The sequence below is a fragment of the Lytechinus pictus genome, unplaced genomic scaffold (genome assembly GCF_037042905.1).
Source record: "Lytechinus pictus isolate F3 Inbred unplaced genomic scaffold, Lp3.0 scaffold_20, whole genome shotgun sequence".
NCBI classification, from domain to species: Eukaryota; Metazoa; Echinodermata; class Echinoidea; order Temnopleuroida; family Toxopneustidae; genus Lytechinus; species Lytechinus pictus.
This window is the reverse complement of record NW_026974141.1, coordinates 15147543-15159719: the sequence shown is the minus strand read 5'-3', so window position 1 is coordinate 15159719 and position 12177 is coordinate 15147543. Positions and strand designations below refer to the sequence as shown.

Genomic DNA, 12177 nt, shown 5'->3' with positions numbered 1-12177 from the left:
ATATTTCGAAGGCCATGCAGCTCAGCCATTATTTCACCGAAAAGTGACCCGAGAGTAATACCCCCCCCCCCCCCCCCCCCCCCCACCCACGTCCAGTCGATCCGAATGGGACTTTGTCATTTGACTCGGATATTTCATTCTCATGTGACTGCACAAAACTGTAGTGCCGGATCGAGTGACTCATTGACAAAGCTTCGAATTCCAAAGTGTACGCGAACTTGTATTGTGTATACACGAACAAAACTCATATTCAACTATATTTACCCTGCATGACCAGTGCATAATATCTCAGCATTCTCGAACTATATAGGTATTTATATATTACTGCAAATCATCAGTGCATGTGCCAGTATGAATGGATACCAAAAACAGGTCTACTATAATACCTATATATACTCGTTTTGTTATCTTAAAACCGGAGGTATGTTATATTATTTTATGTTTACTTAATTCATGAATTTATTTATAAATCAATGTGGAAGGAGTTGGATATCATAATTGGTTTATCAAACAGAAATTAATTATCAATCTGTATATATACTCTGCAGTCTATCTTCTCGTAAACATGCCTTTTTGTGACCATATTGAGCGTATTTTATATACCTTTATTATGACAGTTCTCTTGTAGACAGGGGCTGGACAAGGTCATGGGAACGGGATGCTGTCTTTAGGGGAAAAAAGGTGATAATTTAACTTTAAAGGGGGAAGGATCTCGGATCAAATAGAAGGTTGATTTGGTCAAAGTTCTACTTTTTAGCACTACTGCTCTACTACTTCTACTTTTTTAACCTAAGGGGGGCTGCATAACATACGCAGCACCCCCTCTTCCCATAGCAGCAGGGCCACGCAGCCAGCTATAGCTAGCTATATAGGGGCGCTATGGGGGTGGGATCGACTGCGAACTGAAATACGATATACGGGTATAGGTCTATAGGTCTATAAGGAATTAGCCAAGATGGAGAAATGGGGAATGTCAAAAAGAGAGGTACTATTAGAACCCAAAAGGTGAAAGGGGATAGGGAAGATCAAAGAGTGACAGCGTTTTCCACTCTTTAAAAACACATGTTTAAAGAGTACTGCGCGAAATCAAATAAAGGGCTCGGAACCAATGGGGGCGGGGTCTGTCACCCCGGCAACCGCGATTTTTCTTTCAATAAACGTGTCCCGAAAACGTACAAAAATAGTACCATCTGATTTTTATTTTATACACTGGGTCAGACGTACCCGCCCCTGGCCTACCCCCCCCCCCCCGGCCCCTCCGTCACAATGACACACACATGCGTTTAAAACGTCCCCGAATCCCTGGAGTGGACCCATTTACACCAAAAAAATAATGTTTAAAATTAAACTGGCTACCGTTAGTACCCCCTCCTTTTTCTTTCTTTCTTTTTTTTAACAATGAGCTTCCGCTCCTTGAAACGTTTAAGAAGTGGTTTTTACCCTCTCCCTTTTTTCAAATTGTCATATTTTTTCAACATTCTAACTATATAGATTTCGTAGATCCATGGATTTCTGCAAGGGTAAACCTCGTATAGGGGAGAAACCTGAACAGCTGATGGAAATTGAGGCTGACTGGGCGAAGTGGTATGATGGTGATAACAATTGTGAATTCGAGATACATGCTAGTCCGTGAGTACGAGATTCATGGGTTTTGTTTTGTTTCAATAAGCATGATTAAATAAAAAAACACTTTGGTTGAGGACTAATGAAAGGAGATCCACACATTGATGAAAACTGAACCATATTGTTAGGGATTTTAAGTGCATATACCCGCGTTTAAAAAAATGTTTCTTTTTTTTTCTGTGATGTTAACACGGTTAATCATTGTCTTATAAATGATATTTCACAATTTTCATTTCCTTTTCACTTTTTATCCCCCTTTGTTTCATGTCCTTTTCCCTTTTATCCCTCTTTTGGTCATGACACCTAAGCTCCATCCATGTGCACCCCCTCCAGGGGCCGCGGAACGGTTTTCAAAGTGGGGGGGGGGGGCTGACCATGCAAAAAATCACAATCATATGGTCATTTGTACGTTTTTGTACACGGTTTTTGAAAAAAGTGGGGGGCTGAAGCCCCCAGCCCCCCCCCCCCCTCTTCCGTGGCCCCTGCCTTCGCTCCTCCATAAACGTCAGTGTTTAGATTTTCATAGTAATTAAACAACAGATGCTCTAAATTAATGCAAAAGATTATATATATAGTCGCCAATCACACTTCCTCAGAGTAAAACGATTTATTTTGGAGTGAGATTTTGTATATTGAGAATATTTTTAAAATCTCTTTTTGGTGTGAACATGTCTTACATGATACACAGTTCACTCCACGGAAGGAGATATAATGCACTATATAAGCAGTGGCGTAACAACGTGGGGCACGTGCCCCCCCCTCCCCCCCCCCCCGCATCGGCTGGCAAAAAAAAAGAAAGAAAAGGAAAAAACGGGGCAAAGGAGAAAAAGAGGGAGAAAGCAAGAGGAACGTTGGGGGATGAAATTATTATATATTATATCATATTATGTTATACTAAATCATATACATAAGATTTTTTTTCATAATTTTATGAAACATAATTAGGGCTTAGGGTAGGGCCTATGTGCTCATCATTCCTGGTACTCGAATTGTCTGTTTAATGAGATATATAATCCTGTTGTACTAAAACGTCCCATTTTCAAGTCAACATACACTAAATATATTTCCTCGCACTTCGAGTTATCATTGTTTTATGTAATGACATAATGCTTCTGTTACAGGACTACATAAGTGAATCCCCCCTATATAAATCATTTCCAGTCCGTGCTTATGTTCGCATTAATAGTGGATTGGTGAGATATGTCTGCTCTTCATAAATTCCTAAAAACAGTCCTTAAAAAGTTGCCTGTTCTGGTAGGAATATAAAAGAAATTCAGCTCGCGCTTCGAGCTCGTATCCTTTGGTTAGTACGGGGGGTACAATAACCTTTATTTTTGATTGAAGACCTTTTTTTAACCTTTATTTTTGATTGAAGACCTTTTTTTTTTTTTTTTTTTTTTTTTGCTTGTCAATTTTTTTGGCGGCCGATTTTGCCCCCCCCTGTGGAAAATCCTATGTACGCCACTGGGCCTACGTATGGTCTTAGTGAATGCCTACAAACGAGCCTTAGAATGAGCCTCTTCAGGTCTGAATTTCAAAAATTTTCAGCTTGCGCTTCGCGCTCGCAACATTTGATTAATGAGAAACGTATCATGTTCATGATTACAAAGACTACAAAAAGTGCTTCATGTGTTTAGGACTGGTGTACTTGTAACAAAATCTGCAAGCGCTTGGCGCTCGCATTAAATGACTATGGTGAGATATATGCTCTTCATGAATTACAAAAAAATAGTCCTTAGAAAGTGTCTGTTTGTGGTAAATAGGCCCTATATACAAAATATAAAAATTTCAGCTCGCGCTTCGCGCTTGCATAATTTGATCAGTGAGATGCATATCCGTCTAATGGCACAGTTCTTAAAATGTCTCTATCAGGTCAGTATACCTGGCAATTGAGCGCGCTCCGCGCGCCCACTAAGTGACTCCACATTTTTTGCTGGTGCCCCCCCCCCAATGCCGTGACCCATGGTACGCCACTGTCGATAAGGATGTACAGTTAACTCCAAAGGGATTGTTCCGTATTATCACTCCAATATGGTTAGATATGTATTGCATTAAGAGCGAATAATACAGATTATGGTTTATGGTTCTTAATTTAGATGGTTGGAGCGATGTATAAATAGAGTTACTGATGGAAAGACTGGTAAGAAATGGTTTGTCCCACTCTGTGAGAAATCACCGACAATGAAATGGTAAGGTGCTTTTAAATAGTAATTATTTGTAAATATAGTGTATATCATAAACTATTACTCTTAAACGATTGTTCGAATTATGATTATGTTGGTGAATATGAGTAAATGATCACTATCAAATATAACCGTGCTGGAAAAAAAAACATTGTCACACATAGTTGACTATGGGAAAATATCCAACGGTGCTCAAATTAAACAGTGTGAAGATATTTTCACAGTGTGGACACCTGGACAGTGTGACTGTTATAACAGCGTGTTCACATGGTCGACTATATGTGAATATGTGCTTTACACTGTTGAAATGTTCAATTTAACAGTGTGAAGGTGAATTTTACATTGAGTTCCACACTGTGAACACACTGTGGGACACTGTGCTCCTTCTAGTTGGGAAACTGTGGTATATTGCAAGTAATTAACGAATTTGCCCATTTTTGTCGGCACACATTCACAACGCATTTGATATGTTGACCATATGACTGTAAACATTGCTGTGGTTTGGAGAATATGAAATAAAGATGCCTTTTTTATGTAAACAACGTAGATGCCCCCATCCTCCTCCATTAATAATCATCACTATTATAGGAAAGCAATATTTTTGTCAAAATTGTTTGAAAATATGATTCCTTCAGTGACTGATCTTAGTTAAATATTTGGTCATTACGGTAACCACATAATATCAAGCTACGCTAGAATATCATGATAATTCCATTGTTATTGCCACTGGATTATTTCTTGTTTGTGGTTTGGGATTTATTCATTTCCGTTTCAACAAAGTGCTATAAGAATAAAATATTGCCAAAATATCAAATGTCAATAGATGAATGAACAAATGGCAGCTGAAGCGACTTTGGTTAATATAAGAAAATGAAATGAAACGGATGGGTTTCCAATCATCATCATCATCTTCATCATCAATCTCACCATCATCAGCATCATCATCATTATCACCACTATCATCATCATCATCATCACCATCACCGTCATCACCATAACCATCATAACCGCCATCATCATCATCGTCGTCGTCATGGTCATCGTCATGATCGATCATGATGATCATCATCGTCCTCCTCATCCTCACCATGTACATCAACACCACAACCACCACCACCACTATCATCATCTTCATCATCATCATCATCATCATCATCACTGTTATCACCATCCTCCTCCTCTTCCTCCTTATTATTTTGTTGGCGTTTCAACAGGCTCTATGATCACGGCGACGATGTGATAGGCGTTGAATTAGTTGGGAAAGCGATTGAGAAGTTCTTTGATACGTACGATATGAAGTACACCAAATCCGCCATACATCAGCTTCCTTATGCGTGCTTGTATCAGGTAAACCTGTCCGCTATTATAGTCACTGACACCAGTGAAACCGAATCCCAATCGAACAAAGCTATACGTCATTCCGAATGGTATGAAATCGATAGCTTTGAAGTCGGTTTCGTTGGTGTGACTGTAACAACAAAACAATCAATTACAAAATAATTTTAAAATCACAATCTTATGACTTCCTCAAAGGTTTTTCAGTTGTTATTCACCAATTAAAACTTCATTCCTACGCCATAATGTTCGTTTATTGTCGTCTCGGTTAAATGCCGTATTCATGGTACATATTAGCGTATATACTTTGAATTAAAATAGATACTAAATCTTACAGGTAATTAACTTTGCCAGAAATTACATCAACGGAAACACTCAATTCAGTGGAGTCAGTGGCCATAATAGTTCATTGGCAAAGTATGGATGGAATATCATGTGAACGGAATCAAGGTGTTTTGATATACTCACTTGCATAAATGTTTATAGGTTTTTATTGCTCGTTCATAAATAAATAATAATTCTCCCCCTTGAAAATTAAAATGTTTAGTAACGATATGGTTGATTTTGAGCTTCTGATAAATGCATTGTGGAAATTGAATCGGTTTTCATTTTTAAATCACCTTGATTGAATTCATTACCTTATTTGTTAACTTTACAAAACGTTTGAAAATATAGGCACATATTGAATGGTTATCCTTATGAATTTGCACTATAGTTTGAATTTCCTTATGATAATAAAGCCAGTGGATTGATTTTGTTTTCTTAATATAGAATGATGATAAACGGGTCAACATATTCAAGTGCAACATATTTGACGTTACAAAGTAAGTTTTTGACCGTCTAACCGGTCTTCCTCGGTCAGGGCTTGAAAGGAGGATGGGAAGAGTTTGGTAGGTGTCGTGTAATGTGCATGTAGTGTCTGGTTACGATTTACGTTGATGATGGGACTTTATTACCTTTATTAAAAAAAAAAATTCTCTCTTCCATCCCCCACCCTTCTCTGTGATCTGGTTTTGATTGTTATTCTACCTTGTTCTTCGTTTGTACGCTGCTTTTCATCGAAATAATTAAAGAAATAATTACAATCAATGCCTTAATTCACAAGGCTCTATCGTATTAATTGTATTGAGAATTAGAATTGTTCTTTCTTTTTAATCAAGAGAGCTAATCGGAGGACCGGTGGACGCAGTCTGGGACAGAGGATCGCTACAAGACATTGATCACAAAGATAGACCAAGGTATGCTTTCACTATCATTGGCTACTTATCAGTTATAAAAGCAATATCATGTGGTATATAGGCCCGGATACACTTACCTTGAATGATAGGCGGGCATAGGAATCTAAAATTTGAGTAAGAATTTTTCTACCATGTATACAATTTTGATCTCAACTGTATAGGACTTTTCTTCCTTTAACTTTAACCTATTCTTTATTGCAATTAAGGTATGGAGAAATAATCATGTCAGTCCTAAAACCTGAGGGGAAAATACTCGCTGAAACTTTCGAGGTCATCGATGGCGGAATAGATCAAACGACGTCGCCTAATGAAGCAAGAGGTGAAGACGATCGAGGTCGTGATACAATGCCAAGTTCAGAACACACTCCTCATTCCGTCAACGCAGCGGACTTCAAAAGGATTTATGGTTTGTTCTTGTCTTCCTTATGAGGCAGGGGTAGAATCTTATATACTAGTATTATGACATCTTTGAAATACAAATCGACATGACTATGAAAACTACAAGCTTGTTAAACTCTATTAATCCACATTATATCAAATTTATCCAATTGAAGCGAATGAACAATTGTCTACTGGCATAATATTTTGACAATATTCTCGACCCTTAAAATATATCATTACATTATAGTTTATGATGTAAGTAACATTTTCCAGAAATTATTCTGCAGGTATCAGCAATTCCTTGAGTATAATTTCAGATCTTTGGTCAACTTTCATTTCAGATCAATTTTGAAAATTATTTTGATCATTATTTAAAAAATATGTTATAAATTTCAATTTATCACTCCCCCTCTCTCGATCTTACTCCTCCCATCCACCCCTCCCTCATTCTCCCCCCTCTCTCTCTCTCTCTCCCCTCTCACTCCTCCCATCCGATCCCCTCCCTCTCTTACTCCATTCCTCCTACCACTCCCCCCATGCAGGAGAACGATGTGATATAGAGGTGTTGGCAGAGGAGTATTGGGATTCTGATCATAAAGCGGTTGATAAGGAGGAACCTTTCTCATACATCAATACAATACGACTCATCTCCTTCACACCTGTTTAACTCATTTTATTTGTTTCCTTTTCTTTATTATTATTATCTAATTTCACAATATACCGTTTACGGTTAAAGGCGGGACAAGTCCACCCCAACAAAAAAGTTTATTTGAATAAAAATAGAAAAAATCCAACAAGCATGACACTGAAAATATTCATCAAAATCGGATGTAAAATAAGAAAGTTATGACATTTTAAAGTTTTGCTTAAATTCACAAATTAGTTATATAGGCACATACTGGCTGGTATGCAAATGAGGAGACTGATGGCGTCATCCGCTCACTATTTCTTTTGTATTTTATTATATGAAATAGGGAATATTCTATTTCTCTCCTCATTGTCGAGTGAAACAACGATTAATTCCTCCCTGAACATGTGGAATGAGCATTGATTAATACTATATGATTTAGTCAAGTTGGTCATTAATTATTGTCAGATATATAAAAACAAAATGAAATATTGTATAATTCAAACAATAAAACACAAAAGAGATAGTGAGTGAGGGACATCATCGACTGTCTCATTTGAGTTGTACATAATCAACTGCTTTGTGAAAAATAAGCAAAAGTTTAAAATGTCATAACTTTCTTATTTTACATCCAATGTTGATGAAATTTTCAGCGTTTTGCAAGATTGATTTTTCTCTATTTATTCAAATCAACATTTTTCTGGGGTGGACTTGACCTTTGAGTGTCGTACATCTTGATAACCTTGGTGCGTAAACAAGTGAACTTAATATTGTAACATGATCTTACAAGGTAATGGAGAAAGCTACTGCTCAGTAAAAGCCCGGAGAGCAGCCTCCAGATAGTGGGCTGTGGCCCAGAATAATCAGAAACTGAGTACTATAAACTGATAAAAATAATAACTAGAACATAATGCCATTTAAATTTGTTGTGTGATGATGAGAAACAGGGACCGGGGGGGCTGCCCCCCCCCCCACTTTTTTCCAAAACCGTGTACAAAAACGTAAAAATGACCATATGATTGTGATTTTTTGCATGGTCAGTCCCGCCACTTTTGGCTCAGCCCCCCCCCCCCCCCCACTTTGAAAATCGTTCTGCGGCCACTGAGACAAAACCTAAGCATCAATCAGCAACGGAATTAAGACAATGTGCTTTTTTAAGTTTTTGGAGTCCACGTTATATATTAATCCCCGAGAAAACTAGAAAGACGTCTGAATGAGTGATTAAAATTTAGAACAGTGGTGTTCGGATGGGGCCCCCAAAAAAGAATCTTTCACGACCACTAAAAAAAAAGGAGAAAGGGAAAGAAGAGGAAAGGGAGACGGGTGAAATATAATATCATTTCCTTAATATCATCTCAAAATGTATTACAAAATTTGATTGTGTAATAAAAATGTTGAAAATATTGCTCGCTCGCTTCGCTCCCCAAAAGTTTTTTTTTTATGCGATACGCCATATTTAGTCCGCTCAATTTTTTTTTGCCCACTACTCCACTGAGTTAGAGAGCAATAGAGAATTTTCTTGAGGGAATGTCACTATTCCCTATTGTTTATGCTGTTTGGATCACCTTGTAAATTTTAGCCAACAATGTTCAAGCCCGCGTCACTCTATCAAGTATTGTTTAAACTTTTTAAAGAACCACTTGTTAATTTAGAATTAAAAAATGGTTGTAAGAGTAATTACGGCTTAAACAGCGTTGCTTAAAATTTAAAACGGCGGTTTAACATGATATCATTAGGTTATTTTTAAGAAATAGACTAATTATCTGATTGCATTTTAAATGCAGTAGATTTTTATGGGGTGGAACGGTTATTCTGTTGTCTCATGTTATACCATCTTTATAATACGTTCCTAGATTGCCTTTCATATGGGAGGTTCCTTTCTGCCCTGCAACAACACGCTTTATCATTTTTTGTATTGTTGTTTATGTTGCAATAATATATAATGTTTTCAGGTGATATTATTGGGTTTTTTTTGCTATTGCTTGCATGCCATGTATATTTTAAGCCTATTAAAATAAATAAATTCTACACATTCAAATGTCGAAGTAATTTTTTTTTTCTGTAATCAAACTTACTATAGTGCAACTCAATAGGTGTTCATTTTCAACGAAACCATCTTAGGAAGTTCATGAGGGACAGCTCGAAGCCCCCTCCCCCTTCCCATTGTGGTGGAAATAAAAGAAAGAAGAAGAGAAAAACTAAATACAGAGAAGAGGTGAAAACATAAACAAAATCTAAATTCCGAAAAGGAAAATGAGAAGGGGATGGGGGTGGGGGAGGGTGAGAAATAATTGAAAAAAAATTAGACTGAATATAAAATTACGAATACCTTCACTGGTTACGAATTCCCACAAACGGCTTATAGCTTTTATTTAGATCATCATAGAGCCGATCAGAGAAACATGTGGATGATTTTCTTTTAACCCCCATCTCCCCCCCACCCCCCCCCCCGCGACAATATGTTGTGATAATGAAGTTAATGAAGATCATGCTGTTTATAAGTATTGTCATATTACAGAAAGATATAATTAGTTCCTCTATTTCAAAAGTCTTTACTAAAGACAATAAACCAATTTATCAAAGGGGAAATTTAACCTGACAATAGGTTGATTAATTGGTTCAATAAAACAGAAAACGGGGCAAAATGTTGGTGAAGGTTTGAAAGAATCCATCTAAGAATAAAAAAAGATACGATTTTCAAAATGTTTAATTTGTGACAACTCCCCTAATTACAAATCGTGTATTCATTTAATACATTCCATTTTTTTAATGGAACATATTAATATTTTATTATAGAAAGGGATAGAAAATGATGTTTTTGATGATCTCCACCGAGGAATGCCTTTATTTTTCAATCTCACATCGAGGGACTACTCGATCGTCTCTGACGTCACAAAATAATAAAAACTCATTTTATTTAGTTCTTTATTCGTTGGTTTTGGACCTTGTCCAATAGTTATTATTATTTTTTTTTTTTGCGTTCAATCAAACCAATATACCCCCCCCCCCTCATGTGAGAGTGGATATAGGGCCAGGGGGGGGGGGGCTCTATCGTTTCAGACCTGCAACAAGTTTCAGTGGGTATGATCATCATGGGATAAAGTGAACCATGGTCCATATGAAAGAACCGACTTTCAACAGGTTCAAATCACAAGAAAACAGCATACATGGAAATCACAGTATCATGTTCTCACAATCGGAAATTAATCTGTAGGCCTACGTATAATGAAACACTTATGAAAAAGGGGGAAAATTTTACAAAAACGTACGAAACAAATGGAAAATGCAGCAATACGCCTAAATAGGAATCAATTTTAGTTAAGCTTGCAAGGGGTCCTTCTTATAAAACAAAAATGTCAGACAGGCATACGGTACGGGGGGATAATAAAATTGTTCAAACTCGCGACATTTTACAAAAACGTACGAATCAAATGGAAAATGCAGCAATACGCCTAAATAGGAATCAATTTTAGTAAAGCTTTGCAAGGGGTCCTTCCTCTTCTCAGAGGCGTCGATCCTGGGGGGCAGGGGGGGGGGCGATCGCCCCACCAATTAAAATATTGGGGGGGGCAAACATATCGTTTTGCGCCCCCCCCCCCCCCAATAATTCCGCATGCATGTGCAAAAATAAAATAAGATTGCAGTGTTACACAGAAATCAGCAAGCGAGATTGAAATACACAACTCGTTCTTTATTTAAAATCGTGCTCAAAATGTCCGTTTTTCAGATTGGAATATAAAAATTTTCAGCTCGCGCTTCGCGCTCGCATCATTTATGTACCAAAACCCATACTTTTCATGATTAATTAAAGGTGAACAGAATGTCCCGTTCTCGGTCCTAAACCTAAAAAGAACTCCCGCTCCGATTTGCAATAATCTTTTGTTGAATATATATCTTGTTCTTTATTAAAAACGTCCATTAACCTGTCAATTTTTTCTGATCGAAATATCAAAATTTTCAGCTCGCGCTTCGCGCTCGCATCTATTGTTATTTTAGATACCCATCCTAATCATTAGTGGGTGCATCGTGGTCTAGTGGTTCGGACTCTCGCCTTTGAAACAGAGGGTCGTGGGTCCGAATCCCAGCCATGGCGTGTTTTCCTTTAGCAAGAAATGTATCCACACTGTGCTGTACTCGACCCAGGTGAGGTGAATGGGTACCCGGCAGGAGTAATTCCTTGCATGCACTGAGCGCCGGTGATGGTAGCTCGAGCTAAAGCCGGGGTAATAGTAGCAGCGCTTTGTATCCTCAGGCAAAAAGCGCTTTATAAATCTAGCTATTATTATTGTCATTATTAGTACCAAAAATGAATCTTTCAGGTCAGAATATAAAGAAAGTTGAGCTCGCTCTCAGTACTCGCATTATCTGTGTAGTGAGATATGTATCCTCCACATGAGTTACTGCTACAAACAGTCCTAAACAGGTACCATTCCTGTTTTCAGGTCAGCATTCTAACAAATTTCAGCTCACGCTTAGCGCTCGCATTAATTTGTTGGTGAGATATGTGTCCGAGTCTCTTTCTCATATATATATATATAATTAGGCCTGTGTGTGTGTATGTGTGTGGGTGAGTTTGTTCGGTGTGATCGAGCGCCTTTAGAACGATTCATGATTTTGCCCCCCCCCCCAATCTGAAAAATGGATCGACGCCCCTGCTTCTTATGAAACAAAAATGTCAGATAGGCATACGGTACGGGGGAATAATAAAATCGTTCAAACTCGCAACCTTAATAGTAATTTATGGTCCTCTTTAAGCTGAAACATGTTATTTTTTCTCAAAAATATCCCC

General features: G+C 37.7%; 1 protein-coding gene across 1 annotated transcript; it reads left to right on the top strand.

The window, feature by feature from the left end:
* Positions 1-235: 235 nt before the first annotated feature.
* On the top strand, positions 236-9426 carry LOC129282506 (probable thiopurine S-methyltransferase). Its single transcript, XM_064114931.1, has 8 exons — positions 236-421; positions 1492-1629; positions 3720-3812; positions 5021-5153; positions 5913-5965; positions 6302-6379; positions 6586-6785; positions 7303-9426. The coding sequence occupies exons 2-8, from the start codon at positions 1505-1507 to the stop codon at positions 7425-7427; spliced, it is 807 nt and encodes a 268-aa protein (XP_063971001.1). The 5' UTR covers positions 236-421; positions 1492-1504; the 3' UTR covers positions 7428-9426.
* Positions 9427-12177: the final 2751 nt, after the last annotated feature.